This window comes from Branchiostoma lanceolatum, chromosome 7 (assembly GCF_035083965.1).
Source record: "Branchiostoma lanceolatum isolate klBraLanc5 chromosome 7, klBraLanc5.hap2, whole genome shotgun sequence".
In the NCBI taxonomy this organism is placed as follows: domain Eukaryota; kingdom Metazoa; phylum Chordata; class Leptocardii; order Amphioxiformes; family Branchiostomatidae; genus Branchiostoma; species Branchiostoma lanceolatum.
This window is the reverse complement of record NC_089728.1, coordinates 22,432,423-22,460,241: the sequence shown is the minus strand read 5'-3', so window position 1 is coordinate 22,460,241 and position 27,819 is coordinate 22,432,423. Positions and strand designations below refer to the sequence as shown.

General features: G+C 41.6%; 1 protein-coding gene across 2 annotated transcripts in view; it reads right to left on the bottom strand.

The window, feature by feature from the left end:
• Nucleotides 1-212: 212 nt before the first annotated feature.
• Nucleotides 213-27,819, bottom strand: part of LOC136438179 (centrosomal protein of 72 kDa-like) — a 92,154-nt gene continuing 64,547 nt past the window's right edge. The window contains exons 10-15 of one of the 2 annotated variants that reach the window (XM_066432916.1): nt 12,113-12,333; nt 9,498-9,639; nt 7,879-8,063; nt 7,618-7,741; nt 4,244-4,349; nt 213-1,490 (exon numbers count right to left, since the gene is read on the bottom strand). In XM_066432916.1, the coding sequence (XP_066289013.1) occupies nt 1,325-1,490; nt 4,244-4,349; nt 7,618-7,741; nt 7,879-8,063; nt 9,498-9,639; nt 12,113-12,333 (944 nt within the window). In that variant the 3' untranslated portion in view covers nt 213-1,324. Of the gene's footprint in view, nt 1,491-4,243; nt 4,399-7,617; nt 7,742-7,878; nt 8,064-9,497; nt 9,640-12,112; nt 12,334-27,819 lie in introns of those variants that run through there. The other variant, XM_066432917.1, reaches the window with a different exon arrangement.

The following is a 27,819-nucleotide window of genomic DNA, read 5'->3' as shown; positions in this document are numbered from 1 at the left end:
ACCACCTTGTTATGTTACTGTAGCGGAACTTCAGGTTGTGATATCTTACGTTCTGGACATGCTATGGTCATGGTTATTAAGTGGTAGATACAACTTTGGCTTGTAGCTTTTGGAATAATAGTAGTGTATGTTTGGGCCCCCCAGTGTTTTTTTTTAGCTGCAGGGGTCGATTTTTGTTGCAGATTTTGAAAAAAAAAAAACTCAAGAAGGGGTTGATGGATTGTCACGATATTTTGTACATGTATTTAGATAGTAGCTTGAATGATGATTTACCTAATTAGATACTACTACATTTGTATATATGCAACTAAGGATGAGGAAAGTTGTGAATCCGCAACATCTCATGAAAGGGCTTTTAAACATGTGACATCTGTAACTGAGAAATAGAGGAATATTTTGAGAAAAATAGCACAATTCTATAGTGGTAAATAATGGGGATTTCATTCTTGTGGCATTTGGAAGTTAAGTACAGGTTTACATTATTAAACATAAATCATGCAAATCAAAGTCTCATTTACATAATTCACGAGGAATGAGTTATTTGGCTAGAGATGATCAACTGATATAATTTATGACACTGAGAACCTTATGTGCATAATCATTGAGAAACATTTATGATACAGCACTCAAAAAGGTTAACATCATTTGGTATGAGGTCGTGGAACTCCAGTCTTTCTTTTAACACGCCTATTCCACTTTTTTCCTGAATTCTAAAAACCAAATGAAATTGGTGTGGCCTAATATACTCTGTAGGTCAAGTTCTCCTTTCAAGTTAGTATTGGACATTTTACTATAAACACTGAAATGTGTGTGTATGTAAGGATGCTACATACCGATAAATGGTACTAACATTTCGACTGGAATGCTACATTGTCTCCATACAGTTGATTGACAAATTATCTTATCAAGACAAATGATTAATCACAATTGACACTTACTACCACAAACAATTAGTCTGAATTAATAAATGAATACAAAATGTTTATCCAATCAACCATTCAATTCAATGAAGAATTGTTGCCGGTAGCAATCCTTACAGGCACCTAGGATTATGAGGAGACCATGATTCAGGCTGTCCTAGTCACTACTGCATCTGACATGTCTGAAGGGCTTTGAGAAGTCATGCTAAGACTATCATGGCACCCAGATATACATTACTTGAAAGAAAAAAGATTTGGTTAAGGCAATATGTTGTCCAGACTGTAAACACCATGGTTTCCCTTGTGCCACTTTCCAGCTTAGGGACGATTTAAGAAAATAGCCCATCGTACAGAAAAACCCCTTTGTCAGTACCTGCAAGTAGAACACCCTGGTCTCCCCAGTTTCACAAGATACCATTGTGCTGCCCATAGCTCGTAGCTGAGCTGCCCAGTTCACTTGATCTCTTGAGTTGGTCATAACTCCAGTGCAACTGCTCCACCTCATGCTGGTGGCGCTGTCTGGTCTCCTCCAGCTCCTTCAGCAGGTGCTCATTAGTGGTAACCAGGGACCTACATGTAATCACACAGGAGGTTATCAAACTGGTGAAAACTATCGGCAAATATAACTAAAAGCCAAAAGTTGTGAGCAATACCCTCCGTTTTCATATTAAATGTATGTACATGTATGTTAATCACAGAATTTACAGTTTGGGAATTGAAAATAAAACCATCAAAAAGAAGACACCCTGATAAAGTTGAAGGTGCAAGAACTATCAAAATGAAAGACTAGATTGTTGTAAACTGCTACAGTACGAGACATGTCTCAGCCTGACATGAGATTTGAATGAAAAAAACAACAACATTACAGCACATATTTTGTTCCTATGTTTCCCATATATGTTGTGCCCACTGTTACAGTCTTATATATGCAGTATTAGTAACGTTATATATACCGCAAGTTTCTGGTTTGGTTCAGTTTGAACTTAAAATTTTTAAAACGATTATGTGGTACAGAGCATTAAGAAGTCAGATTTCACAGAAATCATTATCCATTTCTTGTATTTGTTGTCTAAAATTTGTGTCTTTACCAAATACTGTTAATGCATTTAAGTTTGCGTGGTTTTTATTTCGCGCTAAGGTGAAAATGGAGTGTTCGTGGTGGTTTTAAGTTCGTGGCAGCACTATAGTTTAATTGCTACAGTATTGGACAAAAATGTTTGCAGTGGTTTTAAGTTTGCGGTGAAACGTTCGCCGTGAAAACCGTGAACAAGAATCCACCGCGAACATTTCTGCATTCACAGCACTGCCAAAAAATGTCTTCGCAGCAGGCAAAACATATCAGTAAGCCATTTCCGTGGCCGACACCATCTTGGTACCGCAGTCGTTTCTAAAATACATGTACAACGCATCCGAATATGAACATCTAGAATACCCCCCTAATTGATGAAAAGTCTGATTCGTATTTTCTTTTTACTTCCATGACTCTCACAAATCTTTATTTCATTGAGCGCTGTTTCTTTGTGACCGCCGACATTGTACGTCCCGCTGCACTCTTACCTTTCGATGTGGTCATGACCTTGGCCAGCGATATCAGAACGATCTGTTTTCATCATTCAGATCGAAAACTTTTCGCCCCTTTTATCCAGCAATCAACGGCTTAAAGAAGGCTGGGGTCGGCAGGTTTCTGCTAGGACTTTTCCTAGGCCTTACTTAGATGTTATGTGTGTGTAGGTGTACTATTTGACGTAATGTGTGAATGTGGGAGGGCACTATTCGACTGGAAGAGGCAGACATTGTTTTGAAGTCAAAATTATGACGGATATTTGTACAACATGTAAGGGTACACAATGCAATTTTGTGGGGTAATTGAACTTGAAGGTAGTTATGCTGCTCAAAATCACACCATTTTCCATCCATGAAATACATGTATCAACACCTCAACTTGGAAACATGTTGCGAGTCAATAATCCTCTTCAAGGCGACCACCTGTCCAACGCAACCGCTTTTCCTCGGTCCCCCAAGTGGTTGCCTTGGGCAGGTTTGACTGTAGCTTTGAATTCATGTTTTCACACGCCTTCAATAGATTCCTTTGCAATTTTTTTCTTACAGAAGTGTTCATTGTTGGCAACTTACACAAACTCAGCAAGTCAGCATTATGAACAGAAATGAGCAATAACTTTCATTTTCAAAAACTAGAATTGAGGTTTTTCAATGCACATTGACATCCAAACTACCTACCTATCTGCCTTTGACTCATAATGCATACACACAAACATCTAAACTCAGCAGAAAAAGTCTGGGAACTTAAATATAGTTGATAATCCCTGTTTCCCTTTTTCATCATTCATCATTGTGTCATGTATTGGAAACCAATGCTTATTCATTTCCCTTTGATATGATCTTAGCACCCAATAATTAGCAATGGTCTTGCATTTGTATAACATATCAAGCAGCTAGGTGGCGAGTAAAAAGTGCCAAAAAGTTTACAATATTAACAATTTCTTCTGTTGTTATTGGCTACTGTGCTCATTCTTTGTTACCAACTGGTAATCAGTGTAACATATTGGTAATTCCACACTGGAGATATAAGAAACAGTCAGAAAAGTCAGTGGTGGATGGGAGATTCTGAAGAATTTACAGCCCCAAACTGCAGGCACCCTACAAGCTTGGTTTGTTGTGGTGGGATGACTCACCAGCATGTCTAGGAGGTGCTATTAAGTACATATGCATACATGAAGGTCATTACAATACTACCCTTTCAATAAATGCCTTTCAATGACATGAAAGGGATTGAAGGATAAAATAACACTCAGTATACATGTATATCACATATACCGGTAAACTGTGTATGCTTCACCACCCGCTTTGGACTCGCAAACAGTCAAACTTGGTCTAATGCGCTATATGACCACTTCCACAAGACGACATGAACGGTTCAAGATGGCGGCATTAGGTCAGTCCCGATTTTTCCACAATTGCATATAAAGCGATGTGTCCAAGACAATCCACCAATCCGCCCCCAATCCGGACCACATGCAACCAAAATGTTGCCCAAGATGACAGCGTCATTTTCAATTGTGTGACGACATCATTTTTCAGCAAAACATTGCGGAATATCAGGGTAAAATCAGCCAGTTTGGCTTGGATTTTGCTCAATAGTCATTACAAATGGGGTAACAGTTAAAAGGAAAGCAAACAGGCATTCCAATGGTAAAGGAACAACTCAATTCAATTCAGTGGACACTGATATGAAAACCAAACTCAAGTTTCAGAACTTGTCAATGACTTTATTGGGATCTAAGGAAGTGACCTGAGACACTTACTTGTGGCTTTCTTGTAGCATGGATGTCAACTCTTGCATTTTCTTGTAGTTGACCAGCTGGAGCTTCAAACTGCTTAGTTCCTGGGTCAGTTGATTATTCTGCTCACCTGGACACAACAATCATCAGGTCTGGACATGCCGTACCTACATTTATACCTGGGCAGCGAAAACGTTTGATACGGGTGTTCTGGACCGTGTGATAATTTCCCTAATCACACAGGGTTCTAGACTTGACTATCACACGGGCTTCCATAGAATATTTAGAATGCATTTCGAGCGCGCCAGTTGCGCCGCCGTCAAAATTTCAAATACCGGATTCGGAGGTTGGAATTAATGTTGTTAGTTTTGTGTTTGAGGACACAAAACTCCCTCAACTTTTGGCACTTTCCGCATTAAAATGGGTGTTTTCTCGGGAGGGTATGACATAAATAAAATACAACACAGTGTATTCCGCATCACCCTCGGTCCCAGCCCTCCCGCGGGTCAGATCACCCTTTGGCCTAGGGGCGATCCTACCAGCGGTCTGGCTGGTACCTCGGGTGATATGGAATACCCCTTGTTGTATTCTATATGTATGCTTCCTGCCATATACATATACATTGTGTGCATGCACAACAGGAGTATGTAACAACAAGCTTAAACCATTATCACTCAACAATCATTAGGTCTGGTTGTGCTGTACATGTTCCTACATGTTTATTGCCTGTACAGTAGTGTACCTACATGTACATGTACATACATGTGTGTGATGTCGTCCGGTTCCAAGTCGGTTCCGTCCGTTGGGTCCACTTATGCTGTCCTTTTGTTGTAATAAACACAGCTTGAAGCTGACACCCTTTATTCTGAATCAAATTTCAAACAGTACAAAACTGGATAAAACTTAAGTTAACATTGCACTTGAACTCAACTGAAGTGTTTTTAGACTAGTCCATTTTAAATGAGGGGTGAGCTGGAAAAGTTGATTCTTGCATGGTGGAGGGAGGATTGATGAAAATTCAATTTTGGGCTTGGGTGATTATGCAAAACTCAATTTTTATCTCCATGAAAAATGGAGATATAGTTTAGGGTGTGTCTGTCTGTCTGTCTGTCTGTCTGTGTGTGTGTGTGTATGTGTCTTTGTGTTTCCGCACTACTGTAGTCAGCATAACTCAAGAACCTCTTGATGGATTACGATGATATTTGGTATGTGGGCAGGTGTTATGAAGCCAAAAGTCAAGGTTGAATTTGGGCCCCCTGGTATGTGACCTTGGTACTGCAGCAGAACTTCCGTTTTTGTATCTTTTGACCTGGACGTGCTATGGTTTTGATTTTTGGGTGGCTGATAGCTTGTGATATAATAAAGAAGTGGTGTAGGTTTGGGCCCCCTTGCAGCTTGCTCTGGAACTGCAGGGGCGCTGTTGTGAAAATCTTCTAAGGAGAATAACTGAACAAAGGAACGGCGGTTTTCCATGATATAAGTATGCAGGTAGTTATCTCCATGAAAAATGGAGATATTGTTTTGGGTGTGTCTGTCTGTTTGTTTGTTTGTCTGTTTGTGTTTCCGCACCACTCCAGTCAGCATAACTCAAGAGCCCCTTGATGGATTACGATGATATTTGGTATGTGGGCGGGTGTTGTGAATCCAAAATTCAAGTTCGATTTTGGGCCCCCTGGTATGTGACCTTGGTACTGCAGCAGAACTTCAATTTTTGTATCTTTTGACCTGAACGTGCTGTGGTCTTGATTTTTGGGTGGCAGATAGCTTGTGATGTAATAAAGAAGTGGTGTAGGTTTGGGCCCTCTAGCAGCTTCCTCTGGAACTGCAGGGGCGTTTTTGGGAAAATCTTCTAAGGAGAATAACTGAACAAAGGAACAACAGATTTCCATGATATTTAGTATGCAGGTAGCTTAGATAGAGATATACACAATGAAGTGCAAGTTATGATAATTGGGACTTAATTTGCATAGCTAATGAGGAAAATCTATATTTGCAGTGTTTTCCATTATAAGACTAAAATACATGTAACGTATGTAGTTTATGGAAAGTGGATCATCAACAGATACCAATTATGCAAATAAATTCCTAATTTGCATAATCAATGCAAAACACCATATCTCATCTAATTGGAAAATTATAGGACTGTCAATATGATACTTAGCATGCAGGTAGCTTAGACAGAGATATACATAATGAAGTGCAAATTATGCTAATTGTGACTTAATTTGCATAGCTAATGAGGAAAATCTATATTTGCAGTGTTTTCCATTATCAGACTCAAATACATGTAACATATGTAGTTTATGGAAAGTGGATCATCAACAGTAACCAATTATGCAAATAAATTCCTAATTTGCATAATTAATGCAAAACCACCATAATTCATCTAATTGGAAAATTATAGGACTGTCAATATTGCGACATGTGCAAGTTAGGTAAAGGTGTTTATGACCAAGCATCTATTATACAAATGTGTATAAGTCATTTGCATGAATAGAATTGTTCATGGAGATATGAGGTCGTGGAACTCTTGTTTAGACTGAGATGTACTTAATGAAGTTCAAATTATGCTAATTGGGACTTAATTTCCATAATTAATGAGTAAAATCTATATTTGCAGTGTTTTCCATAATATGACTCAAATACATGTAACATAATAATGTAGTTTATGGTAAGTAGAACATCAACAGATAACAATAATGCAAATAAATACATACCTTGCATAATTGATGCAAAAGCGCCACAATTCATCTAAATGGTAGATGATAGGTGTGTCAATATTGCAACATGTGTAAGTTAGATAAAGGTGTTCATGACCAAGCATATATTATGTAAATGTGTAAGTCATTTGCATAAACAGAATAGTTCATGGTGATATGAGGTCACGGAACTCTTGCTGAGTCAGTGTTTTTGGACTGGTCCCTTTTTCTTGGGTTACCACTGGAAGAGTCCATTCTTGCAGGGGGAGCAAAATGCGCCAGAACTTCAGAGAGTTTTGTGTCTTCTAACAAAAAATTGTAATCACATCGATTCCAACCTCTGGATCCGGTGAAGCCCGTGTAATAATAGTTATTGCCAGGTCCAGAACACCCATGCGTGTCAAACGTTTTTGCGACCCAGGTATGACATAAATTCTTGCGTAGGGGAGAAACTAGGATAGCTCCATTTCAGCCTGCGATGACTTTGCAATAGTTAATTTTAGGCATAAGCTACTTAAGAATGTTCCATTTTTGCACAGGGTTGATTTTGCATGGAAAGTGATGTGGAGTGAAAAATGCTGTATTTGCAAGTAAAAATTGCCTTTCTAGTTTATATAACAATTCCCATATGGAGGGAAATAATTTCTTTCAAAGTGAAGGAAATCCTGAGATTATAACAAACATGGAATTCAAACCTACCAATTCTTCTGCAATCATCAGCTTTTTGAGACTGTGAACTTGCTGATGTCTCCATGGTGAATAATCTTTTCTTCAACAGTTCCCCCTCCTCTAAAGCCTGCTGTAAACTCCCACGTAAGGCCTCCTGTGAGAACAATAGCAGCAGAATGAACCTAATGAAAATAGTCTGGTCATAACTCTCTGTCTCTAACTCTCTGACCCTGTCTTGTGTCTGCACAAAAATATTTGGAGTTGTTGATTAAACAACCAGAACCTGCCTACCACATTTTTCTGCTCTTCTTCTACTTTGGATCTCAGCTTATCCTCGCCATTAGAGCTGAGTCTTCCTCTCAGTTTGATGTTCTCCTCTGCAAATGCTGCCATTTCCTCATTCAGACTGTGAAACTCATTCTGATATTTGGATGTGCACTTTGAGACAAAGTCTGCCATCATGTTCTTTGCTAGACCTGTGACAAAAAAAAAGATGCAACATAAAAGATGCAACATAGGCTGAGATGATGCATGTATTTAGCATTCATCAATAGATACCATTGCTGAGAAAAGCTCTCAAGAATGTGTCATTGGAAACTAAATCTTAAGTTGCGCACACAAGCATGTATTGTGATTTTGAACAACTGAATCTTTATCAAACATGAAGGAGGCCTTGTGTTATATGTTCATGTACACAATCATTAGGCAGATGGATTTCAGCTAGGGGGCCTTTGACCCTACTACTTTGAAACTTTTATAAAAACATTTGAATCATTAAAAAAAACTACAAGCCTTTGTTCTCAACCAACATTATCCTATATATCATTGAATACTGGATTCAATCTGACATACGAGGGGCATTAAAAAAGAAATGTGAGAAAGCAGATTCATGTTTGAAATGAGTTGAAATTTGGCACAAATGTACAGGAACACCTCTTCTCGAGACTGAAGACTTGTCTCAGTTTGTTGTTCACATTTTTATGAGCGACTGAGTTGTGCAGAAGAACCCATTGTCTCCCGAGATGACATCACAGATGTCCTCGTTCAAGGTTCAAGGAGTTGACTTCAAGTTGACCACACCCTTGGAAGCTTGTCAGAACCAAAGATACATGTAAGTCAGACATGACACGTTCACAATCACAATCACTTTATGAAGCTTAAATTACACCTGCATGATTATTCATGTCTCTACAACTTACAAACCAAATTTGATTTCTGAACTCCTTACGGGTCCTCTTTTACAGCTGCTAGGATATAGCGAGGTATGACATTACAGCCACTTGAATTTATAGCTGAATATGTGATGTGCTGCTTAAAGACTAATTGTAAACTACTTTTCCATTAATCAAGAGAAATGAAACTTGACACAGATATCATGTGTTTAATGATTAAGAAGTGTGCTTAGTTTCGTTTCTCTGACTTTATGGGGCAGTAGTCTACAAAAACGATTCATCAACAAAGGGCATATTCAGGATCCTGATATCCGCTCTGAACTCAACTCATATCTCACTCCACCCTCAGGAACGAAAGAAGAAAAACTGATTGGAGTTCAGAGATGAAAATAAGCATGTGGCTTATATATAGAGATATGCATTTTGATACACAAGCAGTTTCAGTCTCCTACAATAATTGTAAGTGGGTCATACTTAACTGCTAATTGAACTTCCCCTTTACTGCTGTTAGCCTCCGACAAGGTTCCAAGGGTAGGGTCATTTTTAAATCAACTCAGTCGCTGGTAAATATCGATAAAAAGACATTGAGGTACCTCATTCTCAAGAAGAGGTGTTCCTTTACATTTGTGCCAAATTTCAACTCATTTCATACAAAAATGAACCTACTATGATAGAAAAGGTATTTCTTTCTGAACGCTCCTTGTATTTCAGCAAATTTATGTGTCTAGCATATAGTACCTTGAAACTTCTGGTGCTTGTGTAATGACCCAGACCCATTCCAGTATTTGTCTACAACTGTCAGGAGCTGGTCCATGAACTCTGACCTGATAACATCATCACATGCTGCAGTTTCACCTGCCATCTCCTGGTCTGACTGGGGCTGGGAGGACATTATACAAATACATGGATCCCAGAGGCAACTAGATAAGACTTCCAATAACAGAAATATAATGAAGTCTTTATAATTATTACAATGTAAATATTTACTAAGTTTCTCGATACGTACTAAACCTAAACAAGTATGTGCCTTCCCCAACTTCAAACCTTCCCTTCATGTCTTGTCAATTACAGTTGTTGCTGTGTACATGTATCATATTTGCTGTGTACATGTATGATATTATCATAAGAGAACCAAAATTTCAGCTGAAGTTATGGGTGGTCTCAAACAATCCTACAATGACAAAGATTAAATGCATTCCATTGCATTCTACTGTTCTACATGTATATCAAGGTAAAATGCATTTTCACCTATCTAGCCATCTATCTATTCCAGCTATTCTATTGCATCAGGCCTTTGGCTTGTCAAACTTAAGGTCAGTTGGATATTGGAGTTTTCTTGTGCACAACTCTGTAAAGTCTCACCTGCTGATGTTTCAGTGTCTGTCAGACACCTTATTCAGAGCTTCTGACTGGAGTGTTGTTTTTTGCCTCTATTCGTAGGCAAAGTAGGTGGCGTTTTTGCGGCAAGAACACAATCCCAAACGTGGCTAAGCTTGTATCCCCCCTCGTACTGGTTCATCACAGGTGTTGACTTTCTTATCCAGAAAGCCTCTTTGATCCACCGGATGCGTCTACTGTCCTGTCTATTACCTTGGCCCCTTCCAGTCTGTCACACAGTTGTTTCTAGCAATGTGGTCTGTGACTGCTGATTTCTTATATTCTTTTTGAGCATGTCTTTTCTGAGATATAGTGTACTTTACGGCAATGATGTTGTCAGCTGAGAATCCTTTTTTGTGTTCTTCTAGCCTTGTCCCAAATAAAGGTCCTGTCTGTTTCACCTAATAAACTTGGCACAAAATGTTTAGAAACTTTACTTTGGTTGATCATATTTATGTTGTTTCTTGATCAATTTCAATGCATTATATATTGTTGGAAAGTTTGTGTAATTTCCTTTCCTATGATATGATACCCAACTCATTTTAATTGCAATCTCATGGAGCAAGCACCAGGCCTGCTTATGCGAGTGGGTTGTAGAAAAAAAGTGCCCAAATTTCCCTGCTAGTGTCAAACACTCAGCTCAGCGCCAAACCCATTTGCGGTGGTGTTGTCCGCGTCGCGAATGGAACGGTGTGTGGAAGAATGTTATGTTCACAGCTATAGATGAGAGTAGATTTATTTCGACTATTGGAAGGGTAAATGAAGGTGTTGGGGCGGCAAGGAGACCCTATGCTGGCTCTTGCACAGATAGACTGACGTGAGTGTTTGTTGGAGTCAGCGTCATGGTATGGGGCAGTGCAACTGCCAGAGTTAAAACCAGGCTAATCATCCTAAGCAACCTCGATGTGTCAAGATATAGAGACACCTTTCTCCATTCAGTCACATTTCCTAGATCCTTACCTCTGCAATATGAGACTGAGTGCCATTCTGCAAGATGATAGTGCATGTCCACACAAAATGAGAGTCACTTCAGACCACCTCCAGGATGCAGAGGATAGAATGGCCTTCCTGCATGCGCAGCCCAGATCTCAACACAATTGAATGCCTCTCAGACTCTGTGATCACTGATCAGCCTTGGCTATAGCTAGCTGTGCATGCAAGAATGATCAACAGAATAACACTACGATGACTCCTTGTGGAAGAATGGCCAGGGACCGTGTAACAAAACTGGTGACAAGCATGAGGAGGATGTGTCGGGCTGTGGTGACAGCGCAATGGCTTGTGTACTCAATGTTAAGCCACCTTCACCATAACTGAGGCTCCTTTACGCAATTTTTTTGTTTGGATGATTAGACTAACCTTGGCTTTCATATTAATGTGTTCTGTTGATTCAAGTTTCATATTACCCTCGAACACAAGCCACGTGCTACCAGCAGAAGAAAAAATACTGAATTGAGCGTTTGACTTTAGTAGGGTAATCTGGGCACTTCTTTTATGTGACCCGCTCACATAAGCAGGTCTGGTGCTCGTTGCATTAATTTACAACCATAATAAGCTTGGTTAGATGATATATAAATCATTGACATTGATCAAGAAACAATGGAGATATGATCGACCAAAGTTAAGTTTCCAAACTTATTGTGCCGAGTTTAGTATGTACACTTTCTTACAACTTTTGCATGGGATCTTGTAAACGCAGTGATGAACTGAGACAAGGGGGGATACAAGCTTAGCCACGTTTTTTCTCGACGCGAAAGCGCCACCTATACTCCGGCTACTTATAGCGGCAAGGAACAGCACTCCTGGACCAGTCAGAAGCTCTGAAGAAGGTGTCTGATAGACACTGAAACATCGGCAGGTGAGACTTAACTGGTTGTTTAAAAGAAAACTCCAATATGCTATGTTCTACCAGCCTGATGAAATTGTTTTCGGAAATTTAGGTCAGTTGGCAAGTCCTAAAAGACAAGGATCAGTACCAGGTGTTCAGATGATGGCTCCAGCAGAGGCTGTGACTGACTATGGGCTTGTACCATAGGTTTTGACCGATTGCAATTTTGTAAAGCTGGCTGTGATTGGCTGTACATTTTAGATGAAGGCTGTAATTGGCTGTAAGGTTGATCACGTGATTCAGTAGCAGACCGTCTGGTTGGTTGATGACCTACTGGCACTGTTAAATGTTCCTCTATCTGTGTGCAATCTGTAAAACAAAACAATTAATATGACTGTCACAATAACTCAACCTAAGGATACCTATGGCAGTAGAGTCAATGTCCATCTAAGTTGCATTTTCATAAGCTGTGATGAAGCTGCTGAAAATGCCCACTCAATGGAGAAGGGGCTGTACGAGCAACCTCCATGGAGGAGCTCTGCTGAGTACAGCCCTGCGGCAGTCCCTCCACAGAGCTCTGCGACAACTAACTACCATATATGTGTGGCCACCCGTGGTGAATTGTTGATTAGCTGAAACGTAAGGTTGTAAGCTAATAAGGTTGTTTCCAGCCATCAGAAGTTTTTCGTCTAGTTTGCTGTTTCAACCTTTTACAACCTTACGTTTCGGCTAATTAACAATTCACCACGGGTGGCCTCATATGGTTAATTAGCCAAAACGTAAGGTTGTAAGGTTCTGTTACCAGCCACCAGAGTTTTTTCGTCTAGTCTGCTGTTTCAACCTTACAACTTACCTTAATAAGTCAAATCCAACGATATCATCATAGTAAACATGTCTAGCCTACGGAGTCACTAACATTCAAAATCAGGTAGGCGTGTGTTCGTGCTAAACGACCCTGATTGTAAGGAATAAACATGTTGGTAAGTAAAGTTTCCCTCTGTCTTCTGTGTTCCAAACATACCTACCTTACAAAACCAGTCATAATGCATTAAACCCTAGCCTTGGGAGCAGTATCAGTTGAGATACTCCCCATCCTTTGTTTAATGGTAAAGGTAGACCAATCAAAATTAGTTGACCCGAAGGGTACCCTTCGGGGTAATAGGATCAGTACCTGGTGTACCCTTCGGGGTAATAGTTGACCCCGAAGGGTACACCAAATGATACTGCGCACCACTCTACCTGGCTTTGATGGATACTTTTCAGCGTAACATCTCAGCCAGGTAAGTACCAGACAATAACCATCCTTGTTAGTTGAGATATTCCCAATCCTTGTTCCTTTAAACATTTTAACCTGACGACTAATTCCCTAGGGAGAGATAATACGAACCCCTGGTGTAGGTTTTATTTAGTCAATCAACACCTAATGTCATGTCACTGTAGGTAGATTACAATCAAAATACAGTGAATTATCTAATTTGCTGTCTAGAGGTTTTGTTAAGTTCTTTGGTAGGTTTCGAAATGTCCCTTGATCTACTGTGTCCAATATCTTGCCACTACTGTACTACCATGGTTCATGTCACCTTCAAGAAAACAAGAGCTTTGCAAAAAGCTGGCGTTTCATCTACGTGGAAATTAACCTCCTTGGTTTATGAATTAGGTGACTAGTCTTACATGTCGTAAAGTCGTATTGTGCAATGAAGCGAAATGAATTTTCTTCATTATCTATGTTAATTGGGCCTTAATTTGATGTTCACCTTCACTGCATTGGCTTTCATTTCCACATATGCTACTGAACAGCCAAATATTGATAAGATCCGTTTACAGGTTGTCGAGTTATGCGGTACACATAATAACAGAAATGCATAAAAAGCCTGCTATAGCAATATCAACCCTCCTCATTCAGGTGTAGGAACTGAGAGGGTCATCATACTCGAATACATGTATGTGTATTTGTATCTGTACAGTATATGCATGTGAATAGGAATAAATATCACAAGTGATTGTGACACACTATTAGTCAGAAAGTACAAATGCAGTCTGCTCAGTGGCAGGATAGTCTGCTAATGAGTACAAGTGCACAGTGTGCTTAGTGGCAGAAGTTAGTACAAATGCACAACCTGCTCGGTGGCAGAGGATTGTCTCGTAATGAGTTCAAGTTCAAAGTCTGTTTAGTGGCAGGATAGTCTTGTAATGAGTACAGGTGTGTACAGAAGTAAAAGCAGTAATTAGAAGATTGAGTAACATTTTTATTAGTGCGAATGGTTGTTCTAATTGACCGTAAAGTTTGATTTAGTAGGCTTTGGTCCAATTCTGTGGCAGCTGGGGACTGCAGCAGTCACAACTGAAAGAAAAAGCAAAAAAAAAATGTTAGACATCTGATGCCAACTGAACATATCTAATATTTCAAAATTGGCTTGAATTGATTGGAGCAAGGAGGTTGAAAATATAGAAGGGGAAGCTACTTGATTGGAGGTGCAAATTGTCACTGTGACAATGATACGATATCATGCTGATTACTGTGTGTTCCTAACTTCCAAAGAGTCTAATCTGGTGAAACGGAGTCAAACTTGCATCAAAAATCCTGATCCCAACTGTAACACAAATGTTTTGCAATCTATCTCAAAGTATACCTGATCCTGGCAGTACCATTTTTAAAATAAAACCTATATTCTGATGAATATAATTTCTAATAAGTAATACTAGCTACGTCCAACGCTCATATTCTTGATCTACAGCCCTATGGTTGAAAAGCAAAAAAAAATGAGAATCTAAGTTCACATACAGTATGTCAACACAATTTGTAAAATTACAATATTGACATACACCTATATCACCCAGCATAGTAGTATCACATACAATTCCTTACTAGTAAATATAAAAAAATGAATTTTTTCAGCAGTTCATTAGTGGTTTGAAGAAGTACTGCAACATGATTACTAAAAGAACAGATCTTCCTACCTGTTTGAATGGATCGACTATAGTCTACTAAACTAAAGGAGGAAAGAAATGATTCACAAAGCATTTGGGAAAACGTGAATGCATGAAGAAACAACAATATTCCCCCCCTCCCCCAGCCACTAATTTGTTTACAAAAACACAATCACGAGGCTATCGTTTTGTGCAGAATACAGAGTAAAATAAGCCCCAAAATTACGTTGCAACAACACCAGAGGTCTTTCCCCTGGTCAGCGAGAGACCGTGTAAACAGCAGGCTAAATTATTTGACGACGCAAGTTTACTCCGTTTCGCTAATTATATGCACTGACTATGATTTGTACGGTAACTCGAACGAGTTATTTTTGTAATACCAGGGACGTCCTGGGTACATATATAATTCTCGATCTACATTTACCTGAATACACATATAGATGGACTAATGTTACCTAATAATAGTATACGCAACTATAAGGCATATAAGATGAGATATCCTACCTCAGCGTTCGTTCCAAAATGGTGTACCAAACTGTTCTGTTCATGGTGTTCTGTCGCCCTCTGGAGTGGTCACCAAACGCGAAGAACCAATTCAAATAGCGCCAAATGAAATAAATAAGTTTGAAATCCCTTAATATCGTTGAATAGAAATAATAGTCAGAGATTTAATAACATTATGAAACATATTATGAATCTATCTATAAAAGTTTAATATGTAGATTTAATTAATGTACTCAGCTTTTTCCATTGATCAGTTGCAGCGTTTGCATGCGGTTACATGTGTTTCGTACAATTCTAGACTGTCTGATTTTCTTGCTCCTTTGCCATATAAGGCAGAGACTGAACAACAAATTTAGACGGTCTTGCCATATAAGGTCTTATTGTGTGCGACACAGTGTTGAACCAAGCAGCAAGGTAGCAGCACGACTGCAAGGTAAAAGCCATCTTATTGCGTTTCATCGCGAAGGCGATGAAACGCAAAAAAAATGCCTTGTACAAGGGGGCATGATTCACATCACTTAAAAAAAAAATTTAATACTTAGATCTGTACGGAAGAGCTCTCCATTACGATAAACATGGCGGCTCCATGCAATATAAATGCATACAGGGGAGACTAAAGGGTTACAATAAATGGCAGTAATGCATGTAGCCCTATGGGGAAGTTAAGAAAAAGAAGGTGTCATTATCTCAGGAATCAAAACATCAGACTACAATATAATAACTTACCCCCAAATACTAACCAGTTATGTCAACTGTCATCAGATTCATCCCAGACGAATTCTATACGGCTATTCTCCAGATAACCCCCCCCCCCTAATCAGAGCCCTTGGATAGGTCCTACAGGCTTCAGACACCCAGTTGAAGACCATCCCACTATATCAGGGGGGTGCCAAAACCCACAAGGTAGAGAAAGACCATTAATTTTTTTATTTCAACTAATTCAGCAAATACAGAGTCTATCCTACCACAGCCAATCCTATATTGCCCAGATTTCACAAAAAATCCCACCAAAAAAGAATTTTCAATGGTTTAAACCATGTTTTTTACTTGAGGTCTCTCATCGTGGGGTCTAAGCGCAGGCGCTAAGCCCTTTAGTCTCCCCGTAAGACGTGGGCAGAGTGAGGTTGCCATCGGGAGAGAAGCTGTGGCCGCTTTGGGCATTCATGGCCGACATAACTAGTATACTATGTACAGACCCATGCACAAACTGTGTCCTGCTGTAGGAGCTGACACAGTGGGCCAGAATGAAGTTTATACCCAGTAAGTCAAGTCTGTCACTCAGAGAGGGCAGACTCAGCAGCAGTCTTCACAATAGATGGCCAGTGTATTCCTACAGGGCAGATACAAGAGATAGACTTGCCCATAGGCAGTAATGCTTTAAAGCACTAAAACAAGGGCTCAGAAAAGTATTCACCTTCATTGCAAGCCCCAAAAATTCTTATGCACCAGAAAACCACATCTGTCTACTTTAGAATCATGCAAAGAAAATAGACAGTTGACCAGCTCGTTCTCTCGTAATAGCTGACAGACGAAAACAACCGTCAACTTTCACCTACTCCCAGCCTGGAAGAGTCCACTCGGAGCATGTGAAACCAAACCACAAAGATATCTCCTTACACCAACTAAAGGACTGAAACATACAAATTTTGACCAAACTGGGAAAGCTTAGACCCTACCTGTTCCTTCTAGCCCAGAAGAATCCAAAATGGACCAAAATTTTCAAGAAAAAAAAGGGGTTTCAAAAGTTGTGTAAGGACCAAATTTGTGTTCGCAATTTTTGCACGCCACTGCGCAACTCAACAGTGACGTCAGCCCTACAATCCAACAGATGCCGATACGAACTGTTTGGGTCGACACAAACGACCTGAACGACACAAAACGAAGCCATTCCTGAAGAAGGTGTCTGATAGCCACCAAAACATCAGCAGGTGAGAATTTACTGGTTGTGTAAAAAAATTATGTTCTACCAACCTGATGAACTTATTTTCGGTGATAAAAAGAACAATTTGAAAAAAAGTGCTATTCACTGTGTTGGCAAGAGAATTTCTGCCCTTCTGTTTTCTGATAAGTTTGCATAGTCCGGTGTTCCAGCCTGGAGTCCAACCTTGTTAGCTTTGGTCCGCTCCCAACGGTTGCTACTCCGGCAACAACTTGTTGCAGTGTAGCAACCGTTGGGAGTGGACCAAAGCTAACAAGGCTAGACTCCAGGCTTCTGGTGTTCAACCTTAGAATGTAGAATCTGTAATAAATAAAACAAGGTAGGTAATAAAAACTATTGCCATGGTGGCGATTGAATGTTTATTGTAAAACCCCTATCTCACTGGACTTGTGGCACGTTAGACCAAGTTAACCTCCTTGGTTAGACTTAGAGGTCTCGCTGTGACCTAAATTGGATTTGTGCTACCACAGACTTTATAATGGAAATACAGTTAGTTAAAGTCCTCCCACACCATAAGGTGTATAGGACTATAGGGCGGTGTCCATCTCCGTTTCATAGGCCTGGGCCACACTGTGGTGCAATCACTGCAGCAGAGGGCAATTCCACTGCCAGTGGAGTGTGTTTAACTTCCATACTGTTTCAGAAGTATGTACCATTTTTATAAAGTCTTTGGTATGACTTGGTGCACCTCTTATCCAAGCATGTCCTACCCGGGCGCGAACCTGGGACTTCTGGCTCCAGATGTGGTAAGTGACAGAAGCGCAGACCACTACACCAGACAGGGACATGCCAATGGGAATACAGTGTAATATGCAAAACGTACAAGTATGACTGAATAGACAACAAAACACAAAGCGTAATTTTTTTTTTTTAATGGATAAAATTCGTTGAGTTCACAGCCTTTCTGTCAAATAGACAACAGCTCGTTAAGTACCAGCAAGTCCTGTCAGACTGGGAAACGCTTACTTGTGGCGTTCCGCAGGGAACCAAGTTGGGACCACTCATGTTTCTTGCACTCATCAATGATGCCTCACTGGTGAGTGAAGGTTCTGGCGAGTCCTGGAAGTACGTGGAAGATAATTGTCCCTGTCGGAGACAAGACCCGTTACGCATGATTCCGAGCTGCAAACTGACATTGATAGCCTCGTTTGTTGCACTGAGGACAACCACGTGCAACTCAACCCCTCCAAGTGTAAGGTGATGCTAATGTGTTTCATGCCAAACCCCCCTCCCCCACATGTACTGACTGTTAAAACATCAACACTTGCAGTCGTACAGTTCGCTAAGATCTTGGGGGTGATCTTTCAAGCTAACCTGAAATGGGACCCCCACGCCGACGTGATGGTCAACAAAGGAAGCCGCAGACTGTACCTAAGAGACGCGGGTACTTTAGAGAAATAGTCTTGACACTACAGACTTGAAACTAATCTTCGTTGACTTTATACAGACCAGAGTCTAGAATATGCATGCCCTGTGTGCCATCCAGGTATCACTAACCAAGTTGGGACCACTCATGTTTCTTGCATAATGCCCAATAATATATATTAATCTCGAGTGATTGAGAATGTACAAAGAAAAGTCTGTCGTATAATTCTCGGCCCCAACTTTGTTAGCTACAGCATGTCATTGAATCAACTCTACGCCATCTCTATGCAACAGACGACACGAGCTATGTGCAAAGTTTGCTACCTCCTTGTTGAGCTCCACGACGTTCACTAATTGATTGCCTCTAAACTGTGTGAGTCTCCATGGCAAGAACCTAAGGTCTAAATACCAGATAACATAATTCAAATGTAGGACCGCTAGATATCGCAAGAGTACACTACCTTACCTGGTTGACCGTAACCCAATGAAAAAGTGTTAGCGCCGCAAATAAGCACTTATATATATAGTACGCACCTATTCTAAATTGAGTATTTTAAGGTATGTAATGTTTATTGTATATATCTTTATTGCTTTTAGACTGACTTTGATATGTAAATCATACTTCACTTCAACCAATGTAGGCTACTACTGTATGTTGTGTCTTGGGACGAAAATAAACCATTCAATTAGAATCGCCCGGGCGCAGGGGAGGTCGCCAACACATGCCGTGGGTCCAGTGAGATAAGTGCTTTAGTGCTATTCACTAGTCGGATAATCTTCTGTTTGGTCAGAGAGCCAAGATAGCAGCACGTGCAAATGTTGCCTTTCTAGTTTTAATTGAGTTCTAATCCCCCGTAACAATTTCAATATTACGATTTTACAGGCACACATGTCTTGTCATTATTACCTTTGCCGTAGGCAGAAGGGTATATTTTTAGTGGGTCCCCCGAAAGTGCAAAATGGAACGAACTAAACCATATGTAACATTATGAAATGAAATACCAGTAGATAGCGAAATATAAGGAACTCGTTGTAACATTCACAGTAGACGGGAACAGGAAGCGAATACAGAAAATAACGTGTTTTACTTCTTGAATCTGTTTCTTTACTTTACTTTATCCGGCCGCTTCTACCATCAGGGGCGTCGCGGGGGAGGTGAAGAAGACGGTCTTGCGCTAATCTTGTTGCTTGGTGGGGGGTCAGGCCATGGGTACTCAGCGAGTCTTTTCTTCTCTTTTACTGCTTCCTTCACTTCATCATTCCACCAGACGGTGGCCTTTCTCTGTCCCCTCTTTTGTCTCTTGGTCCCACAAGCCTTTTTAACAGTGTTGAGAAGAGTGTCTCTGAAGGTGCACCAAGCTTCACTTGCTGTCATGTTGTTTGTGTCGATGTGTTCCAAACTTTCTGTGACCTTCCTTCTTGTTTCTTCTTGAATGTCCATGCTCTTCCTGAATTTGTGCCAGTTAATTTGTTCCTCAGGAGTCACCTTCCTTCTGTGTGGTTTGGTTGAACTCCCATCTATCCACATCACCACTGGTCGGTGGTCCGTGTCCAGTCCTGCGTTTGGTATGACCCTAGCATCATGGACCCTGTTCCTCCTTGTTGTTCTGGTAAGGATGAAGTCGATTTGAGATGTTGTGATCAGGTCATTCCATCTATACCAAGTCTGGGTGTGGCTGCGACGGTGTTGGAAGAGAGTGTTTGCGATGACGAGGTCATGTTCTGCACAGAGACTCAGGAGCTCAGGGTTGGACAAGTTTTCAAAAATTCACTTGCCCTATCGGGCAAGTAGAAAAAAAATCTACTTGCCCGAACCAACTTTTGGCTTGCCCGAAATCTAAATGACATTTTTTCTTTGCATTTTTGCTTGCAGTAATGAATTCTGTTATTTTTCAGTAAAAACGTCTTGTTAAGCATGTAATTATAGCAAAGTTTTAACTTCAAGACCGAGCTGTGTGGATGTCATGACCGTATTTACGGGAAATGACAAAAACAAGAAGATATTACAACGTATCTTCTTTAACTTAAACCACACCAATTTCTTTTTTTGCTTCTCAGATTTTTCAGAAATAAAATCAGAGCGATACGGAAAGTCTAAGGTAAAGACACAGGCTTATAAGTTATATAACATAAAGAACAACATTCAAGTTTTCAGCAAATTTTGTGTGTCAATCATTCCTTTGATCCAGTACTACAATATTCCTGTGTTCACTGAGGGCTATTATTCTTCTCCCATTTATTTAGAAAACAGAAGAAAAATCAGGTATTTGTCATATGATGGAAAAGTTACATTTAGAGTGTTGTGGATCTAATACAACTAAACATGGTTCTTAGATCTGAATGGCCGGTTTTGAATCATTGTTGTGAAATTTGTATTTTTTTAGATAACGTTTATCAATATCAATCCATACATGTACATCAAACAATACCTTCAAATGATTTTTTGCAGTATTAACCTTTAGAAGTTGAACAGAAATTTAGAATATCCTGAATATAAACTCAATCAGTTAAAATGTTGTGGGAACCCTCAGAGTGTGTCATATCCACAATGTTGCTGTTCAATGTATATAAGAAGGAAAATGCTACATTGAGAGAGTGCTCACAGGGATATCATGTTTCAAAGGATTTGATGTTGCAAAGTTTCATGCCAGCAGGTCTACGAACTGAGAGAGCCATGGGTGTTTGTTTCCATGTACTTTGTGAACCAAAATGTCCTGTTTTGGTTTGAATTCATAATCTTTTGGAATATTTTGAGAGAAATGTAGTTTCTAATGATAAGATACATTGTTGTGTGGTGTTTTTGTGATCCTTTCACTGGAATAAAGTTTGTTTTGAAACAGACTGCATGAAAAATCTTACTTGCCCGATGGGGCAAGTGGGGGAGGACATCCACTTGCCCGAACAGCACTTTCACTTGCCCCCGGGCAATCGGGCAACCATACTTGTCCAACCCTGTCAGCTGGTCGTATGTAGTTAATTACAATCTGTTTTGGTGTCACCGTGGGGGCCTAGATGTCTTGTCCAAGGATCTCTCCTTCTCCAAACCCTACCATTAATTGAAAGTCGCCCATTGCAACTACTTCCTCTCCATCTGGTACATGGGAAAGACTGTCCGAGACTTCCTCAAAGAAGTCATCCTTTTCCTGGTCAGAGTAAGAGTCATTGCATGGGGCGTAGACATATATGTAATTGGTAATTCTGTCCTTTCCCCTGATTGTCATCCTGATTACCCTCTCCGAAATGTACGCTGTGTCGGTAAGGTTCTTTGCGGTATCCGGGTGCAGGATGAAAGCTACACCGTGCTTTGCCCTCTGGTGTTGTTCTACTCCGCTCCATATGAGGACGTTGTTAGAGTGGATCTCCTTGCATCCTTTTCCCTTCCTTCTACAGTCCGCCGGACCCATGACTGTGATTCTGCGTCGGTTCATGAAGTCTACTATCTCCGGTTCCTTATCTCTTAAGCCACAGACGTTCCAAGTTCCAATTTTTTCTACCATAGCCATTTGTCGAACTTGTAGTCCTTTTCCATTTCCAGGTAGTTGTCCGTCTTGATCCGTCCTTTTACCTCTCCTTTTAGTACGTTTAGCAATATTTATTCAGCTACCGGCTTGCTGGGCCTGTCATAGCCGTTTTACCAGAGCCCCGTTTGCCAGAAGTTTCGGTGTGCCAATGGTGTGGGCTGGCCTACTCCTCCTGCTACCACCTCCCACGACGAGGGGTTGGATTTTGGGTCTGTTTGATAATAGTAAATACAATGTTTTTGCCGCGTCTGTGTGGCTTGATTCTTCCCTGGAAATTGGGGCGCCGCGTGCAAAGAGCTCGGCCGCTCTTCCTTGATTTTACGAACTATCTGCAAATGAACTGCTGAAAATAGCAAGGAAAACAAGCTAACGGAAGTTAGTATCGAAGTAAGGACTAGATTATATAGAAGTTGGTGGTAACATTGCATCTCATAATTCACCAAGAGGGCATGAGGCAAGCGTAATTTCATTATTTATACAGCGTGTTTGCGTGTTGCAAATGGAGCCCCGCATGCAAATGAACCGCCACTATTGCCAGCGCACCGGAACTGCACGTGGGCGTGCTACCGACAGGTTGAATCAAACGACTTCCCAGTTTTATTTACATACGGTTTTAGTCCATAACTAGTACGTAGCAATTTATGTATATATGCGCAACAACGATTTTTATACAACCAATTGTTCGGCTGGTCGGCTGTCGGAGAATGGACCCCTCCGTTATTGATATGCAAATGCAGCTCTGCGCTGCGTCACCAATGTGACATTTCACACTCCATTCAATCATGGACATGGACTACCTCTGGAGACATTTCTGCTTCCTTGTTCACGACAAAACAAAGGGAGGGTGTGAATGAGCAGGAAGTGTATTTCACGGTTCACACAACACGTAAACACGCTGTATGAATAATGAAATTGCGGTTGCCTCATGCCCTCTTGGTGAATTATGAGATGCAATGTTACCACCAACTTCTGTATAATCTAGTCCTCACTTCAATACTCACTTCCGTTAGCTTGTTTTCCCTGATATTTCAGTAGTTCATTTGCAGATAGTTGGTAAAATCAAGGAAGAGCGGCCGAGCTCTTTGTACGCGGCGCCCCCATTTTCGGGGAAGAATCTAGCCACAAAACGCGGCAAAAACGTTGTATTTAATATTATCAAATAGATTCAAGAAATAAAACGCGTTATATTATGTATTTACTTCCTGTTCTGGTCTACTGTGAATGTTACAACGTTCCTTATATTTCGCTATCTACTGGTATTTCATTTCATAATGTTACATAATAAATCATATGTTTTAGTTTGTTCCATTTCGTTCCATTTCGTTCCATTTCGGACTTTCGAGGGACCGATTTTTAGTTGGGATTTGTGGAGTGATGGTGTTGGCGATATAACTCTTGATGCCATGAACAGATGTTGGTGATTTTTGGTAGGTAAGTTTCTGTTGGGGAGACGAAGGTCTAGTTCGAAAATGGGTCCTCTGGGGGGTTCCTTTGGTGCTGCAATGGACCTTTGGTGTTTGTCGTTTAATAACTTTGTTTGTTGGTGGCATAACTCGAGAGAAATTAAATGGATTGTGATGAAATGAAGTAGGTTGTTGGGAATCGGGGAAACGAAGGTCAAGTTCAAAGATGGGTCTTCTGGGGGGTTCCTGCGGTACTACAGTGGGCATTTTTTATCTAAATTTTGGAGGAGGATAACTCAAGCAGGGTTTGGTGGATCTTGATTGTTTTGGGCAGATAGAAACGATTAGTGATGATTAACATAATCAGATGCATTCTATGCAAATCAGATCCTTCTTTTACATAATTAATGAGGAAAAGTTGAAATTGAACCCTTTCAATGTGCTATTTTTTGGATGATGACCTATATACGAGGACACATATGGACAGTGACAGGCTTTGGGTCAACATGTGGGCAGTGCTTTTCACAATGGCGCTTTAAGACATATGAACTGAGAACTGTAACATAGAGAGGAAAACCAATTGATATATCGATTACGTAAATAAGGACATAATTTGTTTAATTGATGAGAAAATGCTATGATTCCAAAGTTGTAAATGACGGTAATTTTGATACTTGCATTTGGAAGTTAAATGATGGTGAACGTCATCATACAAAATGTATGTACATGAAGTATGCAATCCATAAAACACCTTTCAAACAGTCACATCTTTTATACAAGTTAACACCATTGTGCGAAGGTATGGGGTAGCCGAACTCTAGTTGATTCTAAATATATTACAAACCACTGTAAAAAGTCAACATAATTCAGACATAGTGTCTGCGAAGTTGTACTTTTAGAATAAAGTTTCAAAGCTCAAAGTTTCAATGAAACTTTTTGTGTTGAGTGACACGGTATAGTGTGAGAGGCTGTAATCTTCATGTAACGTTAGTTCACGTAAACTCGCGGGGTCATAAACTCTGCATTTTTTTTAAAACGGTGTATTTAGGGATATGTGCTAGATGCAAAATCAGTTATAACGCCAGCAATGCAAACCTGACAGACTAAAGTGACAGACTAAAGTATTCAGAACACTGGCTGAAAAGCTTGGATACCGTAACCATGCATTAGAAGTTGGCGTAGTCAAAAACTCTCCGTCCCTTATTGACACAGTCTAGGGGCTTCGTGGGAGAATCACACAACATGGTTGTTCGCTGGTTTATAAGACAAATCACATCCGCTCCCTGCTCAACACAATTACTTACAAGACAACTTATTAGAATCTCTTTTGCTAACCTGCAAATGGATTCTAAGTGTGATCTATAATCAAAAACGCCACTTTGTTGCTACAACCTACGGCACGTCTATTTTCCCGCCACCATATCATTACCCAGAATCCTGTTCCGAAATCAGCAGACGACAAAGGTTTGTGTGAGGAACACTTTTTTGTCTAAATGTTGCGTGTGATAGTGGACTGAGGGCATTATTTTCCTCAAAGTTTGCTCCTGACACAACCAGAAACACATGGATATAGTAGTACATTACCATTGCTATGGCATCCACCTAACGTTCTGATGAATAATGTACACATTGCTATGACAGTGGGGGTCAAATTTAAGTGACATCCTACTCAACAAACGGGTTGTTACCGAAGTCCCGATGTGTGCCGTACGGCCATTTTGTCGTGTGTGTTTTGTGCTTGGACACATTTATATGGCCTTAGAACTCTCTTCAGGCCAAGGTGGGAACGATAGCTGCTATATAAATTTTAAAGCTAATTAGCGGCAAGATATCAATGACGAATCTTCTCTCCCAAAAAAATGTTAGCACCTGTCCGCGTGTGTGCGGCGGACGGTAGTTTCAAATTACAATATTATGGTATCAGCACAACTGGAGAGAAAATATAACATATGAAGCATTAGTAAGGCACATATGATGACGGTCGCCGCAGCATATGATGGAATTGTCACATGAGAACTGGGCGAGATCCCGCGAGATCACACGAGAGCACATGAGAGCTTCGAGAGTAACTGTATCCGGGCTTCAGAGCTTGACACGATCTGGTTCGAGTCGGACTACACCGATTTCCGTCCGATATTTGCCCTTTTTGCGCGCCAGTTTTTCCACCGACGCCGTACTACTCCTTCGACTTTCACCCAGACCTTTCTCCCCGAGACCAGCAACTTCTACAACCGCCGTTTCTCCACCTTTCAAGCATGTACGGAGCAGGTAAACGGAAAACGAGGCCCCCTGCGCGGTTCGCCCTTTCCCCCACCGAAGAATTTGAAGAGGGCGGATGGCACTCCACGCCCGACGCCAGGTTGACTGAGCAGCTGAACAACGAACTTTTGGACGTGAGCAGGCGGATAGAACAGATGAAAACTGAGTTGGGCATTCAGGAGGCAGAACTCGAAACGGCAAAGACCCCCCTCCCCATATCTCCGCGGCCACGAGAGGATGACGTCACGGGTTCTAGGTCCATCTTCCCAGGGGGCTTAGCGGCGCCCAGCTCCCAACAAGATGGCCGTCGCCAGCAGAGTGTTCCCGTCGGCGTGCAGAGGCACTTCGCGCCGTCCCACAACAGCGTGCCCACCCTGCGGGAGGTGCGTGCCTTCCATGCCTTGCACAGTAACCCACCACCACACGCGCCAAGACCGTCAACCCGGCAGCAGGCCTCCGGCGGCGCACTCGGATCTGAGAAAAGCCCTCCCCCCGAAAACCCGCAGCCTTCCCCGGATGGCGATCCACCGTGTCCAGGTAAAAAACTTTCTAGTGGTTTATCAAGGAAGGCACACGATAGGGTGGTTAGGGAAGTCAGTTGGCCCCACGAATTCGTATTTTCGGCCTTCAAACCAGTCACCCATGACTCCCTAACTTGGGATCAGTTAATTGCAGGCGAAATGGCCATCATCCTGAGTCCGAACACACATCCCATGGAGAGCCAGAACCGGGGCCACATATTGAGGGGCCTGATGCTCGACATCCCCACTTACTCCTTTGTCGGCATTCGAAACTTCTATAAGATTTTGTGGATCCATGTTGAACACGGTCTCGTCACCATCGACACCGAGACCACCACAGCGGAAGTGCACAAACTCAAAGAAGAACACCTGAGGAAACCCTCAGCTGACTCTGGTGTTGCGAGCAGTTTGCAAGCTAGTCATGGTCAAACAGCCTACATGGACAGAGGTGCCGGGCCAAGAACCACGTACTGTTATAAATATCAGGGCAACACGTGCTCCTTCGCCACAGACCATATAGCGGCCTCTGGTGTGTTGCACGTCCACGCATGCAAGTACTGCTCCAGACACAGACCGGGCGTGGATGCCGGACATCCAGCAAGGTACTGCCCACACAACAAGGACCGGGGTGGTCAAGGCAATTTCTGACTAGGTCCCGCTCACATCACAGAACTGCCCAATCCGGTAAAAACATTGTCTGGACCCACAACTTCAAGCCACGTGACCCACCCCCCATCCCCGCCCCTCCCAACACCGAAGGTCAGCGCCTTACGTCCACGCCCTGCCCTGAAGCCCTCACGCACCGAGATGGCGAGTACCAGCCCAGAATCACTCGCACTGATGCTCCCAGCACCCACATCAGTGAATCCCCGCCCCGAAGACCGTCCCTCCAAGCCTCCACGCAATGAGATGGCGAGTACCAGCCCCGGACCTCTCACACTGACGCCCCCAGCACACACGTCAGTGAACGCCCTCCCCGAAGACCGTGCCTTCAAGCCCGCATCCGTCCAGACGGCAAGCACGCACCAGCAGTTCCCCACCCTGACGCCCCCAGTCACACAGATGGCGAGTCTCTCCCCTGCAGTGTCAACTACCAGCGCCCAGCCCAGACAGCGAGTCCCACCTCCCTCGTCGGCGGAGCAGTCTGCAGCCAGTTCATTACATGAGGTCATCTATGCCTCAGGTCAGTACAACTTTCGTGGCCTCCGCATCCCGTTACAAACTCGTCTCAACATCCCGGCGTGGCGAGCCGATTTAGAACACTACAGTGATAATTGCATTGTGGATTTCCTTGAGTTCGGTTGGCCCATCGGTTATGAATTGCAGACTTTACCCCTGTCTTCCAGACGCAACCACAACACCGCCAACACCTACAGCGAGGCCGTAGATCGCTACATCGAGAAGGAGATCGGGCA